General features: G+C 46.4%; 1 protein-coding gene across 2 annotated transcripts; it reads right to left on the bottom strand.

Annotated features, from left to right (window-relative positions):
- APPBP2 (amyloid beta precursor protein binding protein 2) lies at positions 1-21,531 on the bottom strand. 2 transcript variants are annotated; one of them, XM_058817753.1, is made up of 13 exons: positions 21,413-21,531; positions 11,300-11,388; positions 10,460-10,611; positions 9,814-9,937; positions 5,630-5,798; positions 4,879-4,968; positions 4,379-4,446; positions 4,195-4,300; positions 3,778-3,902; positions 3,555-3,640; positions 3,079-3,269; positions 2,557-2,722; positions 1-2,367 (listed from the first exon to the last, which is right to left on the bottom strand). In XM_058817753.1, exons 3-13 carry the CDS (start codon positions 10,578-10,580, stop codon positions 2,114-2,116), a joined length of 1,500 nt encoding a protein of 499 aa, XP_058673736.1. In that variant the 5' UTR covers positions 10,581-10,611; positions 11,300-11,388; positions 21,413-21,531; the 3' UTR covers positions 1-2,113. The 2 variants fall into 2 exon arrangements, with proteins under 2 accessions (XP_058673736.1, XP_058673735.1); XM_058817752.1 differs by lacking the exon at positions 21,413-21,531 and adding an exon at positions 20,395-20,549.
- Positions 21,532-25,465: the final 3,934 nt, after the last annotated feature.

The raw sequence follows: 25,465 nt of genomic DNA, 5'->3' as shown, positions 1-25,465 counted from the left end.
GATCTCCAGCCCAGGTCAGTGCAAACCCAGGGACCCAGCTGGGAGCCCCAACACTTCTGCAGTACAGAATCACTCAGTTCTTTAGCACAGCTTTAAGCCACGTTCCTGCCCAAGTCCTGACACTGCTACAAACTTTGTTTAACTTTAAATACCTTTTAAAAGGATTTAAGAACTTGTAAGAACTTTATAACTTGTCAGTGCCACGGGCATTCAGGGAGAAGGTTTTGCCTTGTATAGCTGAATTTGTCTGTAGCTCCTACACAGTCATAAACAAAAACTGCTATAAATAAATCACATTTTAAATCCACACATAACTAAGTTGGATTTTCACCGAGCAGCTGTTGCAGACACACTGCAGCTAAGTCCTAATACCACAGGGGGTTTTATGCAAATACTTCTTTTCACCTCAGTGAAGATATTCTAAATATGCAATCATTAATCTGCATTCACTAATTATGTCATTGCATTTTAAAGTTGATATTACCCAGCTTTTCCCCCCCCAAAAAAACACTTGAAGGCACCAGAATATGAACTATTGGCCTGTAAAATTTCACTTAGAAGAGCCATTAAGCTCCAAGTCATGTCCAAAACCTCTATTTCTTCCCTGAAGATCATCCAGCAGCTTTCCCTGCCACAAACCCCATAAACCAACAAAAACCAGACCCCAAACAGAACATCCAGTCCCAGCCCTGCAGGACCGGCCAAGGTACAAACCCTGAAAAGAAGGGGAGAGAAATCCCCAAAGTGACAGAAGCCACAGAATCCCAGATCCAGGGCACAGCTGAGGTAACAGCAGCGAGTCAGTTCCAGTTTGTGTCACACAGACTTGCAAATCTTACCCAACATTAGGAAATAAAACAAACCCCAAAACAACACCTGAACCCAAACCCACACAAGCACGCAGCCCCCAACAGAAGAATTAAGACAAGCTAGTGAGAGAGGCATTCTCAGAGGGTCTGTACAGCTGAGCTCTGCTTCGTAAATTAACGTAAGGAATCGGTTTCTGGTTGTACTCTTGTTTAATGTAGAAATGAAGCATCACAAAAAAAAAAACCTGTTGTGCTTTTTGGCATTTTCACTGACCCCTGCAACCTGTACAGTAAGTTGTGTTCTCCAGAAACAGAAAATGGAACTGGACTGGAATACAAAACTCTTCACTGGTATAAACACAGTATGGCCTCTGGTAGCAGAGAGAGCCCATGGGAGAGGAAAGGAGGAGTGGCTGCAGCAGAGGGAGAGGGTGGAGCTGTGGCACTGCCAGGAATCTCTGCAGAAGCTCACTGGGTACAGACAAACCATCAATTCACTTCCTAGCTCTGGATCTATCACATGGATATCATTTGCACTGATCAGACACCTAAATGAGAGAGTTCTACTGTCAAAGTGAATGCAGGGGCAGAAACATTAAATTAAAGCCACTGGTCCAAAACGGGTCTCTAGCAGGCTGGTCCACCGTGGTGTCCTGGTCCTGCTCAGGGGAGCACTGGTGGTGGCACCGAGGACACTGTGCTTGCTGCTCTGTGGGATCTGTCCTGGTCCGGTTCAGGGCATCCACAACAGCACAGCTGGCACTCAATGAGCGATGGTGCTCTCCAGAGTGGGTCTTTGCCACTTTTCTTGGTAAGGCAGCAGCCAAGGCCAGCACATCTCCCTTTGCTGGCTATTTACCATGAACTTTGCTACAATGATACAGCAGCAAGACCTTTCTCCTACAGCTCCTCAGAGTACAGCTTTTGTTCTCTCTGTCAATCAGCAGAAAGCTCTCGATGAAACCTTCCATCCGTAATAAGAATGCAACTCTTTTGAACTCAAACAGTTTTATTTAATGTTTTCTTGCAGACTTTCTGCAAAGTAGCTTCTTTTGAAAGAAGAGAGAGAGAAGGGGGTTTTTTGGGAATACCAAGTTAAAAATGTGAGCCGAACTAAACATGCCATACACATGCTGAGAGGAATTTAACACACATTCATCCGTATGGGCACTCTTCAGTAGACTGGACCAGTGTTTCAACGCAAATTCCAGCCCCCAGAGAACTACATGGTTTAGATTTCACAGTATGACTTTTCCCCCTGTAACCTGGGGGAAAAAACCTTAACTGGTTAATTGACCAAGTTCTTAGCTGCTCTGTCCCTCGAGGTTCTGAGACATCAGAAAAGACTGGACCACTTCCTCCGTGGACTGGGGGCTGGTGCTGACGTCCTCCAGCGCATCCGTGACCGAGAACTGCCGGTCCCGCAACCGGTTCCAGTTGGCCAAAATGTTGTGGTACTCAAACACCTTCTCATAATTGCCAATGGAATTGTACAGTTTAATGAGACCTCTGTAATCGTATTCAAGTCCACTGTATCCTTCACCAAAAAGCTTCTTTCCTAGAGAAACCCAAGAGAAAAGCCGAGTTGAGAGGTAAGATCTCCATGGGCTGCATTTGAGTTATCACGTTATTTTTACCAACAAAATTTGCCTACACTCTCCCACTTATGTTCTAGCCACAGAATGTTGTCTAGAGATTAACAGCCAAGTTATTTTCTAAAAATTTTAAGTTTCCTGTAGTCACTTACCAATTGCTATGGATCTCAGATAAAGCTTTTCAGCATTTTCATACTGGTTCATGTCATAGTTGTAGAGGGAGGCGAGATGGCCCACGGAGAGGGCAACTTCATAATCCTCCTGCCCTAGGAGCTGCTCCTTGATCTGGATGGCCTTGATGTGCATTTCCTCTGCTTCCTGTCAGGGCCAGAGTCACACAAGTCAGTCAGATACCACTCACCACCCCACAGAAGGAGGGGAAAGTTAGTTTAAATAAACTTAACTATGTAGCAGCTCAAACAGTAGCATTTTGTAACAGGCAAAAAGTAACAAAGCCAAACATAAACCAAGTTCTCCAAATTCTTCCCGGTCACCCTCTGAGGGTATCATCCATCTCCATGGATTGTTTTTGCTTTTGGGGTGAAAGATAAAGCACAAGTTTTCCAAGCACAGAACTACCAACTGAACTTGGGAATGATGGACATTGGAACCCTTCATTTGTAGTGACAGATTTCAGGGGTCTTGCAGATTTTAGGTCAGGAGTAAAGTCTTACCTTGAACTTCCTCATGGACTGATACAGTCTGCCCAGGTTGCCGTAGTGTTTGGCTGTTTGCACGTTGAACTCCCCAAAGGCTTTTTTAGCCAGCTGGAGCGAGGAGAGGTGCAGGTCATGAGCCTCCTGGAGCAGCCTCTGCTCTGTCTCCTTGTTGTGACAGTCTATGGCAATCTCCTCCAGGATAAGTGCTGGGGGCAGGAGACAGGAACTGTTACTGTGCCCACGGCCAGCTCAGAGCCAGGGGACCCAGCCCACCAGGCTCTGTGTCTGTCACTGAGTCTGTCTCAGTACATTTTTATATTCTATAATTTCACCCCCACCCCGCTCCAACTCATCTGCCTAAGTTTTTTTTTTTTTGTTACAAGTGTGCTTTAAACACCAAGGACTACAAACACCTCCACTGAAAAAGCTGCATTGCGTGGAAAGGACCAGGATGAGCACAACCAAATGGTTCAAACAACAAAGGGAACTACCTTTAACTCTCTTTGAAGAGGCCAAGAGGAGATGGTCTTCTGGGAGAATGTGAGTGATAATGCCAATAGCACGTTCAGCGTGGAATCTGGGAGAGATGAAATAAAAAATTCAGGACCTGTTTATGTATGCCAGCAGCTGACTGACAAAAAATTGGAAATATTAATGCAATGAATATTTTTCTTCATTTACAGCACTAACTGTGCTGCTGTGTGCTGTACTCACAGTGCATTGTCAAATTTGCCAGAGCTGTACTGGTGAACATATGAAGAATAAGCCAAGTCTTCATGAGCTGTGGCCACGTGGATGTTTTTACCTCCAAACACCGACTGCCGGATATCGAGCGCTGTCTGCAAGGGGTCCGAAAACACAATTTCATCAGGAAACACAGAAAAAAACCCCAAATTCGTCTCTATGATGAATCCACTGGCTCTGAAAGTCTCTACATATTTGAGACACTACTTATATAAAGGACAGGAGTCAGAGGAAGACAAAGAAAGCAAAACCCCATAGCTGGAAGTGTTTGGGGATTTTTTAAACATCACAATTGCAGTAATGAAATCAACTATTCTCTATCTCCATGAATTAACTATAACATCTAAGAGATGAAAACCAGCAAGACAAACAAGTCCTGCTGCCTACCTGATAGATGGCAACAGATTGGCAGATGTTGTCTACATTGAGCAGGTAAAATCCGTAGTCTAGTAGCGTGTCAGAGTATTTGGGGTGCTTGGCTCCAAAATGCTCCCTGCACAAACACACCTCCATCACAAACTGAGGCCAGCTGAGCACAATTTCAGAAGGGTTTTTCTGGAATGGCCCTTACCTGGCAAGGTACACGGCGTGCTTTATGAGCTGCTCTGCCTTCTTGAACTCCCGTTTCACCACGCAGGCCTGGGCAGGGCAGGGGAAGCAGTGAGCAGCTGAGCACTCACAGCTCAGCCCCAGGCACTGCCACACTTACTCTTGGTTTTAATTTCAAAATATCCTTGTGGTTATTAAAGGACTTTTTGGTTATTTAGGAGAAGGAGCACAGCATTAATAAACTGATTTTATCCTGCCTGACTGAAGGACCCAGTCCAGACCAAAGAGGGGTCAGAGCCCTTCCAGGGAAGTTCACAGGTTAACATTGTCACAATGGTCCCCTGGGCAGCTCTGACTCCATTTCAGAGAGACACAAACAAACAAACTCCCCCACCCATCCTGGGACAAACACAAACAACAACCCCTAGTGCTCCTGAGGAGAATTCTGGAGGTAACAACCTCTCCTCAGCCATTCCTGGCACTAATTTGGTACCCAAAGCAAAGGGGAGATTGCAGATTCACCTTTGATGCTTGTCGTAGCACATCCACCACCACTTTTACAGGCAGCCCAACTGTGATCTCCTTCATGGCTTCTATGCACCACTTATAGGCCTGTGGGACAGAGAGGCACCAACACAATGGAAGCTGGAACTTCACAACATTGCAACATTAAAATATTACCTGCCTCTGAAAAGCTGATCATTTACATTCCAAAATTTAAAATATGCAGTGAGTGCTTATGTCTAATGAATTGTCCAGCTATGCCTTCAAAGACAGACTTAAAAACCACTTTTAAGGTTAATAGTGAACATATAAGTATTTTATATTAATCTTAGGGTTATATTACAATGACTTTTACAGACAGAACAGGATATTTTATAATCATTAAGCAATCCTCACAATTCCCAATGTGCAGAACGACATTCTGTCAGTGAACTTAGGGGCTTTAAAGGAAAACCAGTTTATGGAGTAGTTACACTTCACACAGAGTTTAATAAACCAGGTTCTGCTATTCATTTCCAATTATTAAAATAAGCTTTTATAATACTTAATTTGCAGGTGGTCAACACATACAGGCAAGGTAACACCTGTATGTTCATGTTGGTCCAAGTTCTGTGAAGAACTCACAGCCTAACACAGAACAACCCATGGAAACGGGAGTGGATAAATGAATGATCGCTCTGGCAGTGCCACACAGGTGCCAAGGAGAGCAGAAGCAGGGCTAGTGCAGCACACCCAGGAGGTGGCAGTGCCAGGGAGCCCAGGGCCTCACCTCGTCGTAGTGGCTCTTGGCGAAGAGCAGCGCGCACAGCTCTCCGTACAGCGCCGCCTTGTTGGCCTGCTGCCCGTGCTTGGCCAGCTTGTCCATGTAGGACTGCGCCAGCTTGAAGGTCTCCTCTCCCAGGTGGTACTTGCAGTTCCCGTTCCGGACGTGCAGCAACCTTGGGGATGCAGAGGGAGCTGCTGAGGGAGCTGCAGAGGCTCTGCCTGCAGCAGCACCAGGGATCTCTCAGTGACACTCCCAGGGCTGGAGCTCTGCCAGCCCAGCACAGCTGCCCTGCCTGGCTCAGTCACACACAGCTGGCACAGGGCAGGAATTTCTCCTGCTGGAGATGCCACAGGATTTTACCTATTGATACAGTTTCATATTGAACCACTCTGGTGTGGTGCCTTTCTGTGTTAATTTTCCATAAAATCTACTCTTCCCAATACTGATGAGATTCCATTCCCAAAGCCCTGCCCTACACAGCCTGAAATCCCTTCCACCTCCTCCCCAAAGGGTGGAACCCCAAGCAGCCACAGTAAGTACACCACAGCTCATTTTCCTGCATCCCTGCACTTCCCCCCAAACCCTGAGTAGCTCCAAGTGGGCATTTCTGTGCTTTGGGGCTTGGGGGAGGTTTTCATGTGAGATTTCATCACATTCATTCCACATGAGAACTAGCCCCACCATTTCATTGATCACAACAACTCAAACATCCCCTGCTCTTCCTCTGCTATGCTGCTGCCTTCCCATCTGAAGGACTGACACCCAAACACAGTCAGTAACACCCAGCACTGGTGAAACCTCCTCCTGTTTCTCCAGAGTAACAGTTCCAGCTTGTGGCACTTGTTACAGATAAAACCAAAGAATCTGTGCATGAGAGCAGGCTGGTGCTCCCTGGCTGTATCGAGGTGCATTTGGAATGGGTGTGTGCTGATATTCCAAGCCCCAAGGGGCAGAGCTGGATTCCCAGCCAGGGCAGCTGCTCCTGCTCCATGGCAAACACCTGCCAGTGAGCAGACATGGATTGTGGTGAATTAACTCCACTGTCCCTGCTGGAAATGTGTCATTAGACAGTGAGTAACAGACTGAACACACCAGGCAAGGCTGGGGAAATCAGGGCAACACAGCACAGGGAGAACTGCACAGAGGGAAGGGAAGCACAAAGTGAGGCTGCACTGCAAGGAGGCCCAAACTCTGACTATGTGGGTTAATGTGCAGAAACTGCATTTTAGTCCTGATATCACACATTGGGATAAAACTTCCAAGCAATTGTTAAAGGGGAAGGAGCAAACAATGAAATTTTTGCTCAATTTATTTTCTAAGCCTGTTTCCACTTGCCCCAAATAGAGATGTAAGCTATGCAGCCATTCCCCCAGTGATACAGCTCAGCTCATCCCAAGAGCTGCCTGTCCAACACTGTCCCTCCATTTCCCACCCAAATGCATCACCAAACCCCAACAGTAACAAGAAAGGAAATAAAGTTTCCATTTTCCTAAGCAGGGCCCGAAGGCAGGCACATGACAGATGTGGATTTGCTGCACAAAGAGAACATCAAAAGCAAAGCCCTTCAAAACCCTGCAAAAGCTACACAAATTCCAGCTCTCCAGTGGGAACCAGCACCGTGGCTCAACAACAAGACAGCAAAAAGCAACACCCACATTTTCCCTTAAATAAAGCCCCAGAAGCAAACACGATGTACAAGTGCATTGTGTGCCTGGTCACAGGAACATTCCAGCAACAAGAGACAGGAATTATAAAGAAAAGAGAGAAGAATTAAGTAAACAGTTTTCCTAAAGAGAAAAAAACATTTTGCCAACACCATTCAGTTGGGAGCTGCTCTGCAACATCAAACCCACAGAGCCCAAATCCCATGTAATGGAATAAGCCAGTGGGGATAGCACTGCAATTTAGATAAGCTCCTGGGAAAGATCATATGCAGGGTCTGGATGCTTCAGTGATAGTGTCTAGAAACAAAGAAATCTCCCCAAAACCCAAGCTAAACCTAAGCCAATCCTCTAGGATGAGCAGAGTTTATGCGATCCAGTTCTGAGTAACAAAAAATCCTTTATTAATCCAAAGGAATCTTAGGAGATAAAGCCAAGAGGAAGAGAAGAGGCCTCAGGACGTTTATGCTAATGGCTCTGAAGCTCCTTTGATGTCTGCAATAACAGCTTTTGGGGACTAACCTCCCCCAACAAACCCAGTCTCCGAGCCAACACAGCAGCTTAGCAAGTCTAAAACCACCAGAAGAAAACAATCCAGGAATCAGCCAAATGTGCAACAATGAGGTGGGAGAACCACGTATTTGTGTAATGCACTTGTACCTCTTTGTTCAACACAGAATAATGAGAGAAGGCAAACCAAAGGAGCACCACACTCCAGAAAAGCAGGGTACAAGCCCAGAGAAACCTCACACCTTCCCAGCTTCTCCACAGAATTCACCACTGCCAGGACAAGGAAACACCAAGTTGTGCTTAAACAACACAAAACTTCACACGTTTTCAAACTGTGTTCTATTAATAGTGCAAGGCATTAATTCAACTCCCAGAGGTTTGGCTTGCCAAAGAAAGTGTCATACTTTCAAAAGCTGGACTTGAATTTTGTTTCCTTAAAACTCTCCCAGCTCCAGTGTGAGAGCCTCCTGCAGTGGGATCAGGTGGTTACAGCACCATTTACTCTCAAGCTGAAAGGCAGAAAAATCAGTCTAATGACTGCTCTCTGCCACACAGAGGTGTTTAGATTTTACAGATTGAGCCCTTTCCAAAGTGTTTGAGATTTTTCAGGTTGATACAACTCCAAACCAGCCATGCTGAGGGTTTGGGAGATGCCAGAACATTTCCTGCTGCCCAGAGGGTGATGTCCCAGCAGAGCTCCCCAGGAACAATGGAAGTCTCTAACAACACCCCAGGTCAGGAGGGCTCAGCCCAACCCAGGCTGCTTTCTCCTGCACAGAATGAAATCTCCTTTCCACACTACTGTCCAGCAAAGACAGTTCCTTTTTTCCCTTCCTTTCTTTCCCCTCTTTTCATGTCTATTTGCAGAAGGTGACAGTTATTTTTAAGCAACTTCTCCAGCTTGCCAAAGAGCCTGATGTAACGAGAAAACTTTTTTTAGATTAATTAGAAGGCAAAGGACCAAGCAGTGACTGTGGCTCCATGTCCATCACTCCCCAGTTCCAGGAAGCTAGATTGTGTTCCCAAGCTCCTGGCATCATTTCTGGAATGCCAGCCAGCAGAACCAGGCAGGACAGCGTTGCCATGGCCCTGGGCTGGCACAGGACATCAGCAGCTCTTGGCAAAGCCTCTCCACTCTTCGTGTTTGCCCAACCATAAACAAGATGCAGGGCTTTTTTGGGAGCAGCTTTCCAAACAAGTTTTGCTCTAGATTCAGACAAATACAGCACATGCTTTGTTCTTTGTTTGAGCTGCTAAAAAAAAAAAAAAAATCCTACTTTAACTCTGCCCAGCAGCCTCCAGGTGCCCATGGGCACATCTGGAGTGGGCAAAAACAGCCTGGTCATGGTGAGAGCAACAAAACCCAGCCAGCTCCTGCCTGCAGCTCATCACACCTCAACACACAGGGGAACAGCAACAGAGGCTCTGTCAATGAAAAGTGAACCTCTGCAGGCCCTGAGGAACAAGGCAGCTTCAAAACTCTAACAGCAAAAAAAAACCCCTTACTTTTCCAAATGTTTTCAGCTGTGGCCAGAGGTGCCCACAGGAACTGGACACCCAGATCTTTTCCCAGGCCCAGAGCTAAGCACTCAGCATGGAGCAAGAAAACTTGCTGGATCTGGAATCAAGAAAGGGAAGTTTTGCCTTTATCTCTGCTCAATTGTATCTATGTTGTTTGCATTTGGATTTGGCCAATTCTCTTTGTAGTAAACAGAACTTCAGCAAAGTCCAACACAGAACATTCCTTCACATGCAAAAATCCTTGGGAAACAAGAACTGCTGGGCCACTCTTATTATCCAGCAGTGTTACTCATGAGAGATTACACAGGATAGCAAAACATTGGGTTTTCAATCCATTGTACTGTGCTGCCAACTTAGAAGCTGAAAATCCAGGGATTAGTGTAAAACAAGCACCTCCTGATCTCCAGCAGGAAAGTGTTTGGTGCAGCAGAACACCAAAGGAGCACCTGGAGCTGGAGGGCTCCACGGTTTCCTGGGAATTCAAGGTGAGCTCACCTCACACAGCACTCCACAGCACGGAACCAGTGAAGGATTTCATCGTGGAGGGTGCACAGCTGAAGGCAGGAAAGGAAAACCTTCTCAGCATCACTGTACCAGCCTGCATCTGACAGGAACCCTCCTGCAAAAATCAGCAACAAACACCAATTTGAAGAGTAAAACTTGTTTTCAAGAGAAAAAGGGTTTGCTCAGGTCTTACAAGATGATCACTTATTTCATGGACCTGCTCCAACAGACAGAAATCCTGTCAAGGTCAAACCCTCCTGACCTGGAAAGGATGAAATGTAAGAGGAGAATTCTCCTACAGCTGAAGGAAATAATACTTGGGTTTAGGATGGTTTCTTGGTATTGCAGAGTCTTCCTACATTTCTGTCCAAAAACCCCAGAACTTACCTGCACTAAAATCATGCAAATTCCTCATCACATCTGCAAGCCAATTTTAACCCTAAACAGTTTGAACTAAAAAGTCTATACATTCTTAGATATTAAAATCCCATATATTTAAGACAAAAATAGCTTTCTAAAAATTCCATTCCAAAACACACAGTTCTTTAAAAGGCCTATCTTTAACAGGAAAAAAATTATTGTTACAATAACTGAAACTTGCAAGAGAGAAAGCAAAGAGCCCAAGAGCAGCCGTTACCTAAGACAAAGCCAATCTGGATTGCTTTTTCTTTCACAGCAGCATCTGACTCTGCAATGTAGGAGCACCGTCTGCTGAAGGAATAGGCCAGGACTGAAGCAACCTTGACTCCATGGTCCATCAGAGCCTGGAAACAGTGGTGGAGCAGATGTCTGCAACAAAGACAAGCAGAGTTTGGTTACTCACGAAGGTCTGAAAGCAGTCAGTTGGCTCTCATGAATCCCAAGGACAGAAATCAAGCCCAAACCCCCTCAAACCCAAAGCAGCTGAGTGCAAGCCCTCCTGTGAGGCTGCAGCCAATGGACCTCAGGCACTGGGTGATGCACACCAGGTTCTGTACAGGGACACCCTCGGTGGGAGCCAAACACGAGCTGTCCCCAGGGACCCAAACTGGAGAGTTCCCAGCTCAGAGTCACCAGGGGGAGGCTCCAACCCCCGTCCCTCCCCCAGCCCTCCCGACAAACCAGCAGCGATGGCTCCATTAACATCACACAGCCATGGGCGGGACCAGCGCCTGCAGCCTCAGCTCAGCCCGGTTCCACAGAATCTGATCTAAAACAGTCAGGTTCTGTAATTCCACTAATTGGAATATTTAATGACAGGAAAATGCTTCAAACTGGGGCAATCCTATCAGCTTCCCTCAGGATCTGCTAAATCAGCAGGAAATGGGTGCTGTGACTGCTGCTCCCAGGGACTGGGCACAACCTGTGGTGTTGAGCAGCTGGGGGGGTTTGTTTTGCATTGTTTGCTTTTTCTTGTTTGTGCCTTTCTTTAACATCTCTTCCTAGATGGAGAGATTGAGAGCTGAAATGAGAATTATTGAGCTATTGAAACACTCACCTTTTATCTAAAGCCCGTAGCACCTTTGCAAAAACTTCTAGTTCACAAAATTCACTACCCAGCTGGCACAAGCGGCCCTGTTGGTAAAGCTGAAAAAAAACCAGGGAAATTTATCTTAATATGTAAGATTGAGTTCTGCTGGGAAACTCAGCTTACTAGCAGAGATAACTTATGATGAAATCTAGATTTTAAAGCACTGAAATTCAGCAGGCTAAAAAGTAGCTTCCTGTATCAGAAGATTTCACCTCAGGAGCAAAATTTCAGTGTTAAAACCTGAGCTATCAGAGGTCCATGGAGGGTTTCAAGGGGGTTTTATCATCTATGGATGTATTTCCAGGTGTTTGTGCCCTGCAACACCAAAGCACTGCCACATGTGAGCTACAAATCCAATTGGCAGTTTTGATACCAAGTGCTTTCAGAACAAGTTTAAATGACACACAAGCAAGGATGCAGCAATGCAAATATGTCAGATAAAAATAAACCCAAACCCACAAGTTCTGCAAGGGACCACTGACCAATGCCAGCACTACAGAAGGCAGCAGCCCCTCCCCATGACACCTGAGCTGCACAGGTGACTCCCCCAGCAGTAAATGGGAAAATGGAGCCTGTTCATGCATTTATTCAAAGCACTGCTTCTTTAATGCCCACAGTGATTTGTGCCTGCAGATAAGTGAATTTATCAGCTGAGCTGCTCACAGCAAACCACAGAGTGTTGTCCATGCAGTGCATGGTTAAGTTCTGCCACATCAGGCTATAAATGCCATGGATTTACACAGGTACAGAGGGACTGTGCAAATAAATGTCAGAAATCCATTGTGAACTATTAATTCCCATTATCTGAAAGGTCCTGCCCCAGAGATGACCTGAGGAAGCAGCACTCCACACCTGCCACAGGCACCAGCAGTGCCTTAATGAAAACATTCATATTCCCCCAGCTTTAATAATGCCTTCAAATGCTTCCAGTGATAAGCATCTGCTGCCTGGTTCACCTTTTCCTCCACAAACACTGGGAGCTGATGAATTCATATTCCAAACACAGCACGTGAGAACATCTCCAGCCAGAAATTTAGTTCTAGTCAACTCTTATAAAAGCACACAACACTAGCTCTAGAGCACAGCAAATTTGTTATTTTAACAACACAACCTACAAAAAAAAAGCTTCAAAAATACTTTGACCTAATAATGTCAATTGCCAGAAATGAATGTTTTCCTCTTCGTTATCTATTTTGCTGAGGGAACATTAAAAAGAAAAGGGAAGTCTTTTAAAAACCAGAGCAAGTTTGCATGCAAAGTTACAGCTCAGATAAAGCAGCGTGTCCCTGCACTTCAAAGGGATCAGAGCTCCTGCTGGATTCTCTCTGGCACTGAAGGAACAGCCAGGCTGCTGTATTTAACAGCCACAGCCATGGTTAAATGTTCTCATTCCTTCAGCACAGCTGTCTCATAGCAAATGCTCTATAAAACCTAAAATGTGCATTCTGCAGTAAAAAACCCAAAAAGCAGCTGTTTAAATTGCCTGGTATTCCATGCTCAAAGGGAAGGTGGGCATGCCATCAATAATTGATGAGATGGTTTCTGGAGGAAGCTCAGACACATCCCCAAAGCACTGGAGCAGGATTTAAGGGAACCAAAAACAGTATCAGGTTTCACAGAACTGAGCACAGTATCATCACTCCCTCCCATCACCTTGCAGCACCAACCCAAAATCCCAGAGATTCCTGGTTTATCAAAAATTAACCACAGTAAGACTTTGAAACACTTATATATTTATGAGGTTACATAAACACTTCTTGTAAGGAGAGAATCCCTCTCACAAGAGACTCTGAGACTGCCAAGGAGCAAATGGCCTGGTGGGGTGGCAGGGAGGGGGAAGGTCCCACAGGATCTCAGCTTTGGAACATCAATAACTTCGGGCACACGTCCGGTTTGGCTCGGGCCCCAAAGTTCAAGCTGCAATTTTCACTGCTCTAACTTGAAATACAACATCTCTGGGACTTTCCCTACCCCTCTAACCCCTTCCCTCGACATACTGGCAAACATTTTGAGGAATTAACTCAGCTGGAAGCCTCTTGGAACTGTTGTGGCTGTTACAGCAATATTTTCAAACAAAATTTGACATGGAAATAGTGAGTGTACGTCAAACCGTGAAGTAATTCAGGAGATGCAGTAACACTCATTGAGAAGCTGTTGGGAGGACTGAAGAAATGATTCTCTGGTTAAAGCTCCAGAGACAGAATTCCTGACCACAGCCTTGCTACATCACATGAAAACAAAACAAAACAGTGATTCAAGAAAAACATGCCCTGACATGAACACTGAGCTTTGGACCTCTAAAGAACTATTCTCTTCTGAAGAGAGAAATGTCTTTTAGACACCAGCTTAACCTCTTTGGAACCTACCAGGGATTTATTTTTCTTTAACTATGGAAAAATGACTCAAAGCCTGCAAGGTGACTCCCAGCTCCATCAGCTCACACATAAGTTCTGGCACTGAGGTATAAATTTAATATACAGGTGGATTATTACCCTGCCCAATCCAGCTGTTGTGCACAGCTGTGAGAAGCTCACCACAGCCCTTCCTAGGAGCCACGGCTGAATGCTGAACTGCATGTCCAGGTGGGTGTGTGACAAAAGCTGCACACTGTGGTGTCCCCAGCTGAACATATTAATGACATTGACTCGTAACTTTATTATTGCATCACCTTTCTATTAAAGTTCTTGTCTTTCTCCCTCTGGGTAGATTAAGCTAAAAAAGCAAACAAAGAACCAAACTTTCTCTAAACATAATAAAAATAATTTTTTAAAGCAGATGGGGGTAATTCCAGCCAGCTGTAAAAGGATCCTCTAGAAGAGGAACTGAAGAAGACACAACTAGAAAAATATGTTCCTGATGCTCCAGTTTGGAAAGGGATTGATAAACATGGATGTTTCAGTAAGAATTACAGAGGAAATCCAAGAAGCTCCCAGGATGTTTTGTAATGCCCAATAATGTGATGGAGTATCAGGCCAGACTGGGGAAGGACAGAGTGCTAAACAGACAGCAGAGTTTGGGAAAGCTTTGGGCTGAAACCACATCTTCCTTCCCCACTCCACAGGGAAGGAAAACGTTTTCCTGAGTCAACAGTTCACTGAATTCAATCTGGTGACAAAGCCTCATTACCAAAAACAATCAGTTTGAAGTTTAGGTACATTCCATGCTTTTAAACCAATTTCAAAATCATCTACAAAACCTCTGGACAAGCTTCTACTGGATATTGTTCAAGGCATTAAAAAAAAAAAAAAGAAAATTCCAGGTCTCCTTGGAAAGCACAATGCCAACTGCCTGGCTGATCTGTACAAACCTCAATCAAATAAATAACCAAGAAAAAAACCCCAATGTCACTGAACTAGCATGAAAACAGAGACAGTTTCTAGAGCCCAATGCTTGCACACCCCAAACATTCCCACTGCTCTGCTCTCTGGGCCAGAGCAGCAGAGTTTGTGTTCCACAAAGAAGACAAAGTCTGAGCCTCACACATGTGTGATTCTCCTCAGGAACTGGGAAATCCCAGCCTGCCTGGAGCTCAATCAGCCCAGAGGAAATGAAGTGGAAACAGGAATTATGGTTCAGCAGGAGCTCAACACCTCTGTTCGTGATGTGACCTCATTATCTCAATAATGATGAGTTCTGGTGTCTCAGACTCAACAAGGTCACTGGAAAGGTAAGGAAGACACCAGGATGAGGAAACGTGCCCCATGGTTAGAGGTTAAAATAAAAAAGTCTGAGTAGTACAAGTTAGAATGCAAGAAGTTTCAAACCAGTAAAGACATAACAAGGAAGCACAGTTCAGTTCACATCTAAATTTAGATTGCAGAAATAAGGCATGTGTTAATAATAACTGGCAAAAACTCATGAGGTAATGATTCTCCTTCAGTGAGAGGCTTTAATTGAAGAGGTGCTGGAAGGATGTGATGGCAGCCCAGCAGTGCTGCACACACTGCTCCTGCCAGCGACACAGAGGCTGCACACGGGTGTGAAACCATCCCTGCTTCCCACACACACTGAATTCCTAACCCCAACCCACAGCAGAGCCAGGGGAGCTCACCCTGGGGTCAGAGCAGAACCCCTCAGAGAGCTCTGGGGTGCTCTGCCCCCCGCACACACAGAGCTCTGGGGGGCTCTGCCCCAGTCACACACAGAGCTCTGGGGGGCTCTGCCCCCCTCACACACAGAGCTCTGGGGTGCTCTGCCCCCCTCACACACAGAGCTCTGGGGGGCTCTGCCCCAGTCACACACAGAGCTCTGGGGGGCTCTGCCCCAGTCACACACAGAGCTCTGGGGGGCTCTGCCCCCCGCACACACAGAGCTCTGGGGGGCTCTGCCCCCCGCACACACAGAGCTCTGGGGGGCTCTGCCCCCCGCACACACAGAGCTCTGGGGGGCTCTGCCCCCCTCACACACAGAGCTCTGGGGGGCTCTGCCCCAGTCACACACAGAGCTCTGGGGGGCTCTGCCCCAGTCACACACAGAGCTCTGGGGTGCTCTGCCCCCCTCACACACAGAGCTCTGGGGGGCTCTGCCCCAGTCACACACAGAGCTCTGGGGGGCTCTGCCCCAGTCACACACAGAGCTCTGGGGGGCTCTGCCCCAGTCACACACAGAGCTCTGGGGTGCTCTGCCCCCCTCACACACAGAGCTCTGGGGGGCTCTGCCCCCCGCACACACAGAGCTCTGGGGGGCTCTGCCTCCCTCACACACCCTGTGCTGTGACCTTGGCTGTGCTTCCCCAGGCAGGGAAGCTCAGAACTGAAGCAGAAGCACAGCCACTCTTCATTTCAGGGGGAGTTCACCTTCTGCCTCTCACCAAACCCCTGGAGACCAAAGCCTGCTATATCCTAATGGACAGGAATGGTGCTTGCAATGATTCTCCATCAGTGAACCCAACCTCTGCTGCAATGCAGAGAACAAACGTTCTGCTGCCTGTTGTCAACAGTCAGCAAATTCCTGCTTGTTCCTTTTCTTTGGTTCAAGGAATACCTAAATGTGACAGAAACCAAATTAATGCCATCTCCAGCTGCTCCTGTGGTTAATGATCTCACCAGAAAATGTTCCAAGAACAAATTATTTTCAAGAAAAATCAATTGGAAGGAAAGAGAAACACACAATCCAGAAAAGTCATTCCAAAAGGAAAATGAGCATGGGATGAAACTCCTTGTTAACCAAATCCAAGTCCACGATGAGGCTGGCACTGGGCAACTGCAACAAATACCTGGGACAGAGAACACTAAAGCACCAAAGCACCTTGAGAACCAAAGCCATGAGATAATTATGCAAAATAGAGTGTAAGGCAGAGGCACAAGGGGAAAAAATGAAATCTGTACAAGACACTGACTAGAGAGTTCAAAACCTGACTTCTGCCAACAACCTCGGTTCTTTATAGGGACAGCCTCTCTCAGAACATTATCCTCACCCCAACAAACTACAGAATATAAGAAGTTGATTTTTTCAGAGATTTCAGTGTGGGGTGGTTTTTTTGGCTGATTGGGTTCTTTTGTTTTGGGTTTGTTGGGGTTCTTTTGGACTTGCAGTTTATTCCAGCTGTCACTACTTTTTAATACACAATTTTGGCATTTTGTTCATATGCTAAGTCCGAGTTATGCGAGATCCAGCATATTTCTTTCTTTGACTTCTAAAACCTACACACCCTCTCTCTCATCCTCCCCCCCCAAAAAAATTAAGCAAGAGAATCTGACTAGTTCAACTAGGAAAAAACCAACCAGGATACACATAAACCTGGCAAACAACCAAAGGAAACAAAGTATGATATGTGTGCACATTTTTATTTTTGCCCCCCAGAGGCAGGTGTTACTTGTATCAATACTGGTTATTAGTCTCCTCAAAACACAGCTGCCATTAATAAAACTTTTAAACATTTTGTAGCTCAAATGTAGGCTTGGAAATTTCCAGGATATCCTCACAAGCATCCTGCTCTGCCTCTTAATTTCCTCATGGTTGCAAGGAAGAGTCAAACAGTGCTTGAAAGAAAGAGATATGCAGTGAGACCCTGCTGCAGCAGAGCAGGTTTGTTGTTTTACCACAATCATGATTATTTGATAGTGCCTTGTTTGGAGCTTTAGTCACTGGTGGAGAATGCTCCAGAAAGATAAATATGCTCAGTATGAGGAACCTGCCTGTTCTGTCACCTTGCAGCAGAACCCACACGAACATCCTGCAGCTACCCCGGCCCCATTCCCCACTCAGGTTTGGTAGGGATGTCCCAAGAGTTAGTAATTCTAGAAGATGTACAGGTAAACCAAATAGGATTTGTTAAGGAGTGGGAAATAAAGGCAGTAAGTTATGAGAACAGAGCCAAAGCCTGGACCAGAGGGTGCCCCAACTGGCTCTGCTGGGGGATCTCACCTCCTGCTCCTGAATCAACCTGGACATGTTGGCAAAACTGGGCAAACCTGGCAAATGTTAAGCGTTAATACCAATGAACACGATGAAAACATTTTTGTATAGCCACAGACAATTAACATCTATAGAACAAAACAAAATCTGACTTTTATTTTTTTGCAAAAATCAGTGGCAGTTTCTCAAGTACCACAAACCATGACTAACACCCAGATAAAAAACTATTACTTACAAGTTATATGAAAGATTAGAAACATTTTTTATTCCTTTTACTCATCACAGAATGAAAGTAATACAGGATGCTAACAAACAATTGACATCCTCCAACAGAGCAGCAACAAACACCATGCAGTCAAACAAATATTTAGAAGTTTTCTAGTCTGTCTTACTGCAAAGACTTAATAGCTTTGGAAATTCTGCTTTAAAGAACTCAGTGACCAGGACACACAGAATATGGCTCACCATGATGAACTGGGCTTTAACATCCACCTGATATTCAAAATAACTACCCAGAGCCAAACCAGCAAAGCAAGCACCACACACACTGGGAGGGGATGCTGTCCCTAACATCCTTCATCCACCCCAAATGGCACTTCTGATGCTGCTGTGATCCAAACACAGAGCCAAGAAGAGTCACCAGTGCTCTGTAGGAGCACAGGGACTCACAGGAGGACACGGGAGCAGTTCCAGGGATGCCACTCTCTACACCAGGGCACTGCAGGCCCCACCCAGGCTGGCTGTCCTCCACAGAAAGGTGACACTGAGCACGTGGGAGCCCAGCCCACCCTCACAGGCACAGAACACTCACTGCAGGCATGGCCCAGTTTGGTTCATTCTGTGAGAGGACACCCCATAGATGAGGGTTGGCAAGAGGAACATCAGTGCCCCTTACACAGGACAAAAACTCCTGTTGTGAAACACAGAAATTGGAGGAAAAGCAAGGGGGAAAGCTTCAAATTGTCAGAGAACAGGTTTAAATTAGAAAAAGATGCCTGAGGTGGGTGAGGCCCTGGCACAGGCGCCCAGAGCAGCTGTGGCTGCCCCTGATCCCTGGCAGTGCCCAAGGCCAGGCTGGGCAGGGCTGGGAGCACCTGGGACAGGGGAAGGTGTCCCTGCCATGGCTGGGATGGAATGAGATGGGCACAAATGTCCCCTCCCACCCAACCCAGGCTGTGACTCCAGGCACTCACTGCCATTAACAGCAGCTGTACTGCCCCCACAACACAAACACTGACTTGGGGACTTATCACCTCTATCACCATCTACCCAGCAAGGTGACAAACCAGATACCCCAGCAGAAGAACCATGCTGGAGTCTCCTCAGAAATCAGATGTGCTGCTGGATCCTCTTCAGCATGGAACAACTCCATGTGAACCTGGTTCAAAGCAACCACTGGAGAGTACCAACAGAATCAAAGTCAGTGATCTATTAAGCTCACCTACAGATAAGTTTTTAAACAGCTGGGAATAACCCATCCTTGCACATTTCTATGTCAGAAGGAGGTTTTGTTTCATGCTTCTAAAAACCACAGAGCACCATTCTCTCACCTGAATGAACATGAGACCAGGCAATGCCAAAGAAGTTTATGTCATTAACAGCGGAAAGTCACCCCCCAAATATTCTTCCACATTGTGATTTTCATATCTCTAGCCTTTAGCTGATGTGTCAATCACATCATTATCTGTGAGCATGCTCATATGTCAGAAAAATGGGTTTCCATCCTTCTTAGCACCTAAGGCAGACAAAATAACCAGGACACAGAAAATGCACATGTCTGTTTCAGTGCCTGAAAAGCAATTTCCCTGTCTCCAGTAAATACTACTGCTCTCCACATATATGATGGGTCATTACCCCTGGTTCATAAAGACTAAAGATTTACTTCATTTAAAAACACCTAAATTTTCAGAAATTTGCTGGCAGAGGAAAGGAAGGTTATTCCTCATGGTAGGTTGTTGGGGGTTTTTACAGACATTGTTTCTCCCCTGATGAATGCTCATTTCCAGCTGTTCCTGCACATGAATAAAATGCCTGTTTAGTGGACACTAAGAAATTAATGGAGCATCTCAGTGCACCTTTTACACCAAATCCGTATATTCCAGGGGCAGCTAAACGAAGAACAGCCCTTTCACCAAGGAATAATTTAATGCTAATAAAACTACAGCATTAAACAACTGTCAGTTCTTTCCATCTGGTTCCTACCAGCTCATTTATACTCGACCACGGCAAACTGCTCCCTCAACCACTGACATCACCGTGTCCAATTCATTATTGCAAAAAAAAAAAAAAAAAAAAAAAAAGGAGAAAAGGAAAAAAGGAAAAAACAGTTTCCAGCACAGCCAGCTTGGATTCATCCTGCCCGTACCGCTTCCCAATGGCGAGAGGCACCTTCCCCACACGGCCCCCCAGGCCAGCCCCCGGCTCCGCGTCCCCCTCAGGGGCTCCCAGCCCCTCACCGCGGCCTCGGGGCGGCTCCCGGGGGCAGCCACAAGGCCCCGGCACGGCCGGAGCCCGGAGCCGCCGCTCCTCCAGCCGCAGCTCGGGCGGCCCCACAGACCTTGAGCCCCCGGCCCGTGCCCGGTACCGGCGAGGCCCCTCAGCCCCGCGCCCCCGGCCAGGCCAGGCCCGGGCCGCCCCCCGGGCCGCTTCTCCTTCCACGTCCCGCAGGCCCGGCCGGGCCCGGCCCCGCTCGGCCGCCGCCGTACCTTATAGTACACGTCGAACTGGATGTTCTCGGGCAGCGAGCGGATGTCGCGGCGCCGCGCCCGCCCGTAGCTGTCCACGACGGCCGAGATGGCCGTGTTGTAGAGCGTCTCGGGCACCCACTCCAGCTCCACCGCCGCCATCTTGGCTGTGCGGAGCCGCCTTCCCCCCTCCCTCCCCCCGCCCCGCCGCCTCCCGCCCGCTCCGCCTCACGGGGCTCCCGCCGCCTGCCCGCTCCGCCTCGCGCCCCGCGGCTGCCGCGGCCCTGCCCGCTCCGCCTCGCGGGGCTCCCGCAGCCCTGCCCGCCTCACAGCCCTGCCCGCTCCGCCTCGCGGGGCTCCTGCAGCCCTGCCCGCCTCACAGCCCTGCCCGCTCCGCCTCGCGGGGCTCCCGCAGCCCTGCCCGCCTCACAGCCCTGCCCGCTCCGCCTCGCGAGGCTCCCGCAGCCCTGCCCGCCTCACGCCCAGAGGTTCCCGCAGCCCTGCCCGCTCCGCCTCACGGGGCTCCTGCAGCTCTGCCCGCTCTGTCTTACGGCTCTCATCCCCCTGCCAGCTCTGCCTCACGCCCTGCGGCTCTCATCCCCCTGCCCGCCCGCCATCTCGCCCCAGGACTCTGAGCTCCCTGCCTGCTCCCCCTCGCACCCCAGAGCCCTGCCTGAGCGGTGGCAGCAGTGCTGGGCACCGTGAGGGAGGAATGAGGGAACAGACTTAGAGGGAAGCAAGGTAGCGCTGTGGGGTGGGGTTTTATGGAGGGTCTAGAGCAGCTCCCTGATGAGAAGAAGCTGGGCCTGGTTAGTCTGGAGAAGACACAGAGGGGATCTCGTTAAGATGTAATGAAGCTCTCAGAGCTGTCAGAGGATGGTGCCAGACTCTCTCCGGTGATGCCCTGCGCCAGGACGAGGAGCAGTGGCCATAAGCTAAAACACAAGTTCCACCCAAATGCAAGGAAGAACTTTGTATGAAGGAGGTAAAGCCCTGGGAGCGAATGGAATCTCCCTCTCTGGAGCCATCCCAAACCCACCTGGACTCATTCCTGCTGCAGGTGACCCTGCCTTGGACTGGATGGGCTTTAAAGCCCCTTCCAAACCTTTGGATTCTGTGAATCCCTACAGGCAGCTGTGATGAGTGAGGCAGAATTGCCCATGACCCCCACAGTCCACACCAGCCCGAGGGGCTTTATCTTTTGGGGCTGAGCAGCAAAGATCAAATATCACCCTCATACCCTGAGCCCCACCCAGCCCAAACTTCTCACAGAGCGTAAATATCATTGACAGCTCACCTGTGCCAACACCCAGCTAACATTGGGCTTTCCATGACCTGCAGGTGTGCTGGCAGCTCATGTGAGCACTGTTTGGGCGCCTGGAGTTTGCTGTTACAGGACATAATGGTCATAAGTATGAAAGAAATTTTATTATTGTATGAAATTTCTGTTGCTGGTGTTTTCTTAGCTGATATAGGACCACTACTGTTCTTTTTAATTAAAAAAAAAATTATAGGAGGCAGATCTCCTACTGTTTTGCTTTGGGCACGTTATTTTTAAAACCCAGGTTGTTGCTATTCCTCCCGTTTTTGTGAGAGGACATTATTCTTTGTCCTTTACTTGCACAAAGAAGTGTTATGGAGTGGGAAGAAAGGAATGTGAGATAAACAGACCATGGAAGATTGTTTTGTCTTTTTTTTTTTTTTTTCCCTTTGCTTTTCCTTTTAGTGGCTACAGGTTTTTCTTGTATTTTCTGAATTGATGAGGATTTATTTCACCTGAGGGAATGCAGCTGAGGGAATCCTGTTGGCAATTAACCCCCCCAGGGGTCGAGGCTATTTAGCTCAGTTATTTTTAGAGGCCTGGTTTGGGAAGGTTGGAGGTCTGTTAAAAGCAGCAAAGAGCTGTTGGTTTTTGTTTTGTTTTGTTTTGTTTTGTTTTGTTTTGTTTTTTTATTTTTTTATGTATGAAAGAAGTAGTATTAATAATGTATCAAAAAGGATATTTTTTAAGCTTATAATGCTATTTATTTTATTTTAAAATAAAGTATGTAGCACATTTTCTTTAAAAAAATCAGTGAAGGTAAATATGTTTCTTAAGCACTGTGGTAAAGGGCTTTATTTTCTTGATAAATTATTGTGTTTTGAAAAATGAATTAGGTTGCGCCTTCTACTGCCTGGCAATCTTTTGTAGACAAACCTAGAGTGCCCACTCAGAAAAATAAATGTGTCTATGAAGGAAGAATGTTATATAAAGCCTCTCTGGAGTGTGTTATATATTCAGTCTGTAACTTATTTTGGTGGAGCCTGAAAAATAACCTTTATGGCATAAACAATTTAATCTCTACATAGGGGTAGCATTTAAATATATCAGCACTTGTTTTTTTTATTAATACTCCATGTTTTTATATATTTGTATATTGAACTTTTTGGTGCTCTTTTATCATAAACAGTTTTTTTGTTGTTGAATGTGTTACAGAGAGTTGGTGGAGTCCTCAGCCACTGTGTTGAGATAGTAGGTAAGCATAAAAATAACAGATTTAGCAGAAAAACTGAGTTATAGCAGACTGTTTTATTGAATAATTGGTTCCTCCTTAGTTGTAATGTTTCTTTAATTGTTTAATTCCTTTTTTTTCCCCTTAAACCATATTGGGAGCTTATTAACAAAACAACTCCATTCAATAATGTTTTTTTCACATCCGTAAATTATTTTAATGCAATCACTCATTAATCATTGCAGATGTTGGAAAATCCTTCCAGTGCTTGCTGGCAGAACTTCTGATGGATATCCTTATCTTTGTTGGTATCTTTCTCTTTCCTTTTGTCTTTTTTTGATATGGAGAAATAGGAAAATTAAAAAGGACTTTTCCATAAGCTGCCAATGCCCAAGAGCAGAGAGGGGATGGATGTTTGGGGAAAAGCCTTCAGTCAGTCTGGCTGCTGCAATCTGAGCTGTTTGAAGATGCAGCTGGGTGCCTGAGCCCCTCACATGCACAGAATCTGGAGTGTGGGACATCTGGGTGTCACTGCAGGGGAAGGGGGTGCAGGCAGGGATCACAAGGGGTAAATGTAGGAAGAAAATCTAATGGTGGTTGTTGTAAAAAAGAAAAACTGAACTGCCCTCAGAGATCAAACAGCCTCTGGGGCTGTCAGATCTCCGTGTGTGGAAGAGATTTTACATCTGCAGACGTGGCTGTGGGATTTCAGGAGAGTGGGAGTGCAGCCTGGTGATGTTCTGCCCCCCCCCTAAAAAGCTCAAAACCCTTGAAAATCCCAAATCCCAACCAGATACTGGCATTGAGTTACTATTTCTGGACACCAGTGAGGTGCTGAAGCTCCCCTCTGCTGGAAGAGGCTCTTCCCACAGAAGGCTGAGAGTTGGGATTGCTCAGCCTGGGAAAGAGAAGGTTCAGGGTGACCCAGCTGCAGCTTCCAGCACCTGGAGGTGCCTGCAAGGGAGAGGCACTCTTTCCACAGGGAATGGCTTCACACTGATAGGATGGGTTTAGATTAGATTTTAGGAAGAAATTCCTCTTTGGGAGGGTGACACAGGCTGCCCAGAGCAGCTGTGGCTGCCCCTGGATCCCTGGCAGTGCCCAAGGCCAGGCTGAAAGGGACTGGAGCAGCCTGGGACAGTGGAAGGTGTCCCTGCCCATGGCAGGGGTGAGAATGAGATGGGCTTTAAGGTTCCTTCCAACCCAAACCATTCCATGATTCCTTCCCAGATGTGGATGGATCACTGACAAATCAATTTGGTCTGAAAATTACTGCAGAAAGCAGCAGTGTTGCCTTCATCTCACACCGAGCTTCAAATTGAAAATAGGGATTTTTTGTGTTTTTTTTTCCCCCCTGTTGTACTCATAGATTTCTCTTTCAGCCAAATTAGGAGCTGTATGTTCATTAAAACCCAAGCAACAGAATTCTCTCCTGCTGCTGCTTTTTGTCACTGCTGTGGCCTCAGGTCAGGTTAAGTCACCTGCAGCTTCACCTGACTCGTTTGTAACTGAAACCAATCAGGGAGCGCTCACATCAGGAGCGTTTCTGGTGGGTGGATGTGGGAGGTGATTTCTGTCAGGGAAGTGGTGATTTGTGTTTGGAGCCCTCTCACTGACCCAGTGAGGAACTGAGAGGGGCTCTGCCTTTAATGCCTGTCTCAAATGATTTAGTAAATAAATAAGTACTATATGTTTTTCTTTTCCAGGAATATGGCTCTAGAAAGCCTGGATGAAAAATATGGAATCTATTTAATGTGCTGCCAGTGAAAAAATGTTGTTTGCAGGCTTTCCTCAAAGGTAAGGTACTTGTCAGAGAACAAAATGCTGTTTGTAAAATTCATGTGGTAACAAAGAGGAAGTTCACATTGGATGGAGTTGAAAATTTGAGCTAACTCATCAATGGGAAATTAAGATTTGGATCATTATCTGGCACAGTTTAGGATTTTCAGATTGGACCAGCAGTTTTTGTTTTGTTATGGGTTAAATGTGAGCTTGTTTGTGGACAGCTTTATTTTTTAAATTACTATAGCTGGGCATAGTTAGTGGAAAAAGAGGTTCCAAGAAAACAATAAAAACCTGCTGAATTTCCTTCCAATATGCTTATTTTGAAGTGGGAAGGAAGTGAACTGACATGGATAACATATGAACCTACTATATCTCCTTGATGTGGATATTAAAGGAACCTTGAAAATAGCTTATGGGGAAGTTGTTGGAGGCTTCTAATTTTAAATTCTTAACAGGAAATCATTAAACTGTAGAGGAGCCAACATAACAGACTGTTGCTCTAAAACAAGAGCTAAATGCAGAGCATCCACATGAACTTGTCAGATCTTTTTAAATTTTTGTTTCCTTTCCTTTCATGTTTACTGCAACACATATCAATACATTTTCATTTCTGGTTTTCATGTGCATCAGTTGAGGATCCCATTCTGAATGAGATGTGAAACCAGTGCCCTTACTGTTAGACCTCACAGCAAATGGGGAAATTCACATTTTCCATTGACCCAGGGGTGTTAACTCCTTGTGGGGTCAGATCCCACCTTCCTTCACTGACTGGGAAAAACCTTTAAAAACGTGCCTGTTGTTCACTTTTAGTTTCC

This window comes from Ammospiza caudacuta, chromosome 20, assembly GCF_027887145.1.
Source record: "Ammospiza caudacuta isolate bAmmCau1 chromosome 20, bAmmCau1.pri, whole genome shotgun sequence".
NCBI classification, from domain to species: domain Eukaryota; kingdom Metazoa; phylum Chordata; class Aves; order Passeriformes; family Passerellidae; genus Ammospiza; species Ammospiza caudacuta.
The sequence above is the reverse complement of the archived record's forward strand: the minus strand, read 5'-3'. Positions and strand labels throughout refer to the sequence as shown.